The 648-nt window shown below is 50.8% G+C and overlaps 1 protein-coding gene across 1 annotated transcript in view; it reads right to left on the bottom strand.

Moving 5' to 3' along the window:
• The window catches only part of PLPBP (pyridoxal phosphate binding protein), a 10,058-nt gene that overhangs the window by 1,037 nt on the left and 8,373 nt on the right, over positions 1-648 (bottom strand). The window contains 1 exon segment of the mRNA XM_007472395.1: positions 2-49. Coding sequence (XP_007472457.1) covers positions 2-49 — 48 coding nt within the window.

Below are 648 nucleotides of genomic sequence, written 5' to 3'. Positions count from 1 at the left end.
CAGGAATGCTCAGCTTCCTGCACAGCTCCTCCCGGAGGGACAGTAACACCTGACAGAGAGATGAGTGTGACATCCATTTATGCCTGCCTTCTCCGAGGACGCCTGAAAGCGGCTGAATCTCAACATCTCTGACAGAGATTCTTTATTCCTCATGGTTTCAAGGCCTGTTAAAATTGCCGGAAGTGGACTTCCCTGGTGGCGCAGAGGTTAAGAATCCGCCTGCCAATGCAGGGGACACAGGTTCGATCCCTGGTCCGGGAGGATCCCACGTGCCGCGGAGCAACTAAGCCCATGCGCCACAACTACTGAAGCCCATGCGCCTAGAGCCCATGCTCCACGACAACAGAAGCCACCGCAATGAGAAGCCCACGCACTGCAACAAAGAGTAGCCCCCGCTCGCCACAACTAGAGAAAGCCCGCGTGCAGCAATGAAGGCTCAATGCAGCCAAAAATAAATAAATAAAATAAATGTTTTTAAAAAGATAGAAAAAAATGTTTTAAAAATAGTTGCCAGAAGTTACTGAAAGGGTTTTGTTTTTTTTTTTTGACAAATTCTCCTCCTTTTCAAGAAAGCTGTCGGGGCTTCCCTGGTGGCGCAGTGCTTGAGAGTCCACCTGCCGATGCAGGGGACACGGGTTCGTGCCCCGG

This window comes from Lipotes vexillifer, unplaced genomic scaffold (genome assembly GCF_000442215.2).
Source record: "Lipotes vexillifer unplaced genomic scaffold, Lipotes_vexillifer_v1.1 scaffold1166, whole genome shotgun sequence".
Taxonomy (NCBI): Eukaryota; Metazoa; Chordata; class Mammalia; order Artiodactyla; family Lipotidae; genus Lipotes; species Lipotes vexillifer.
This window is presented reverse-complemented; position numbering and strand designations above follow the sequence as displayed.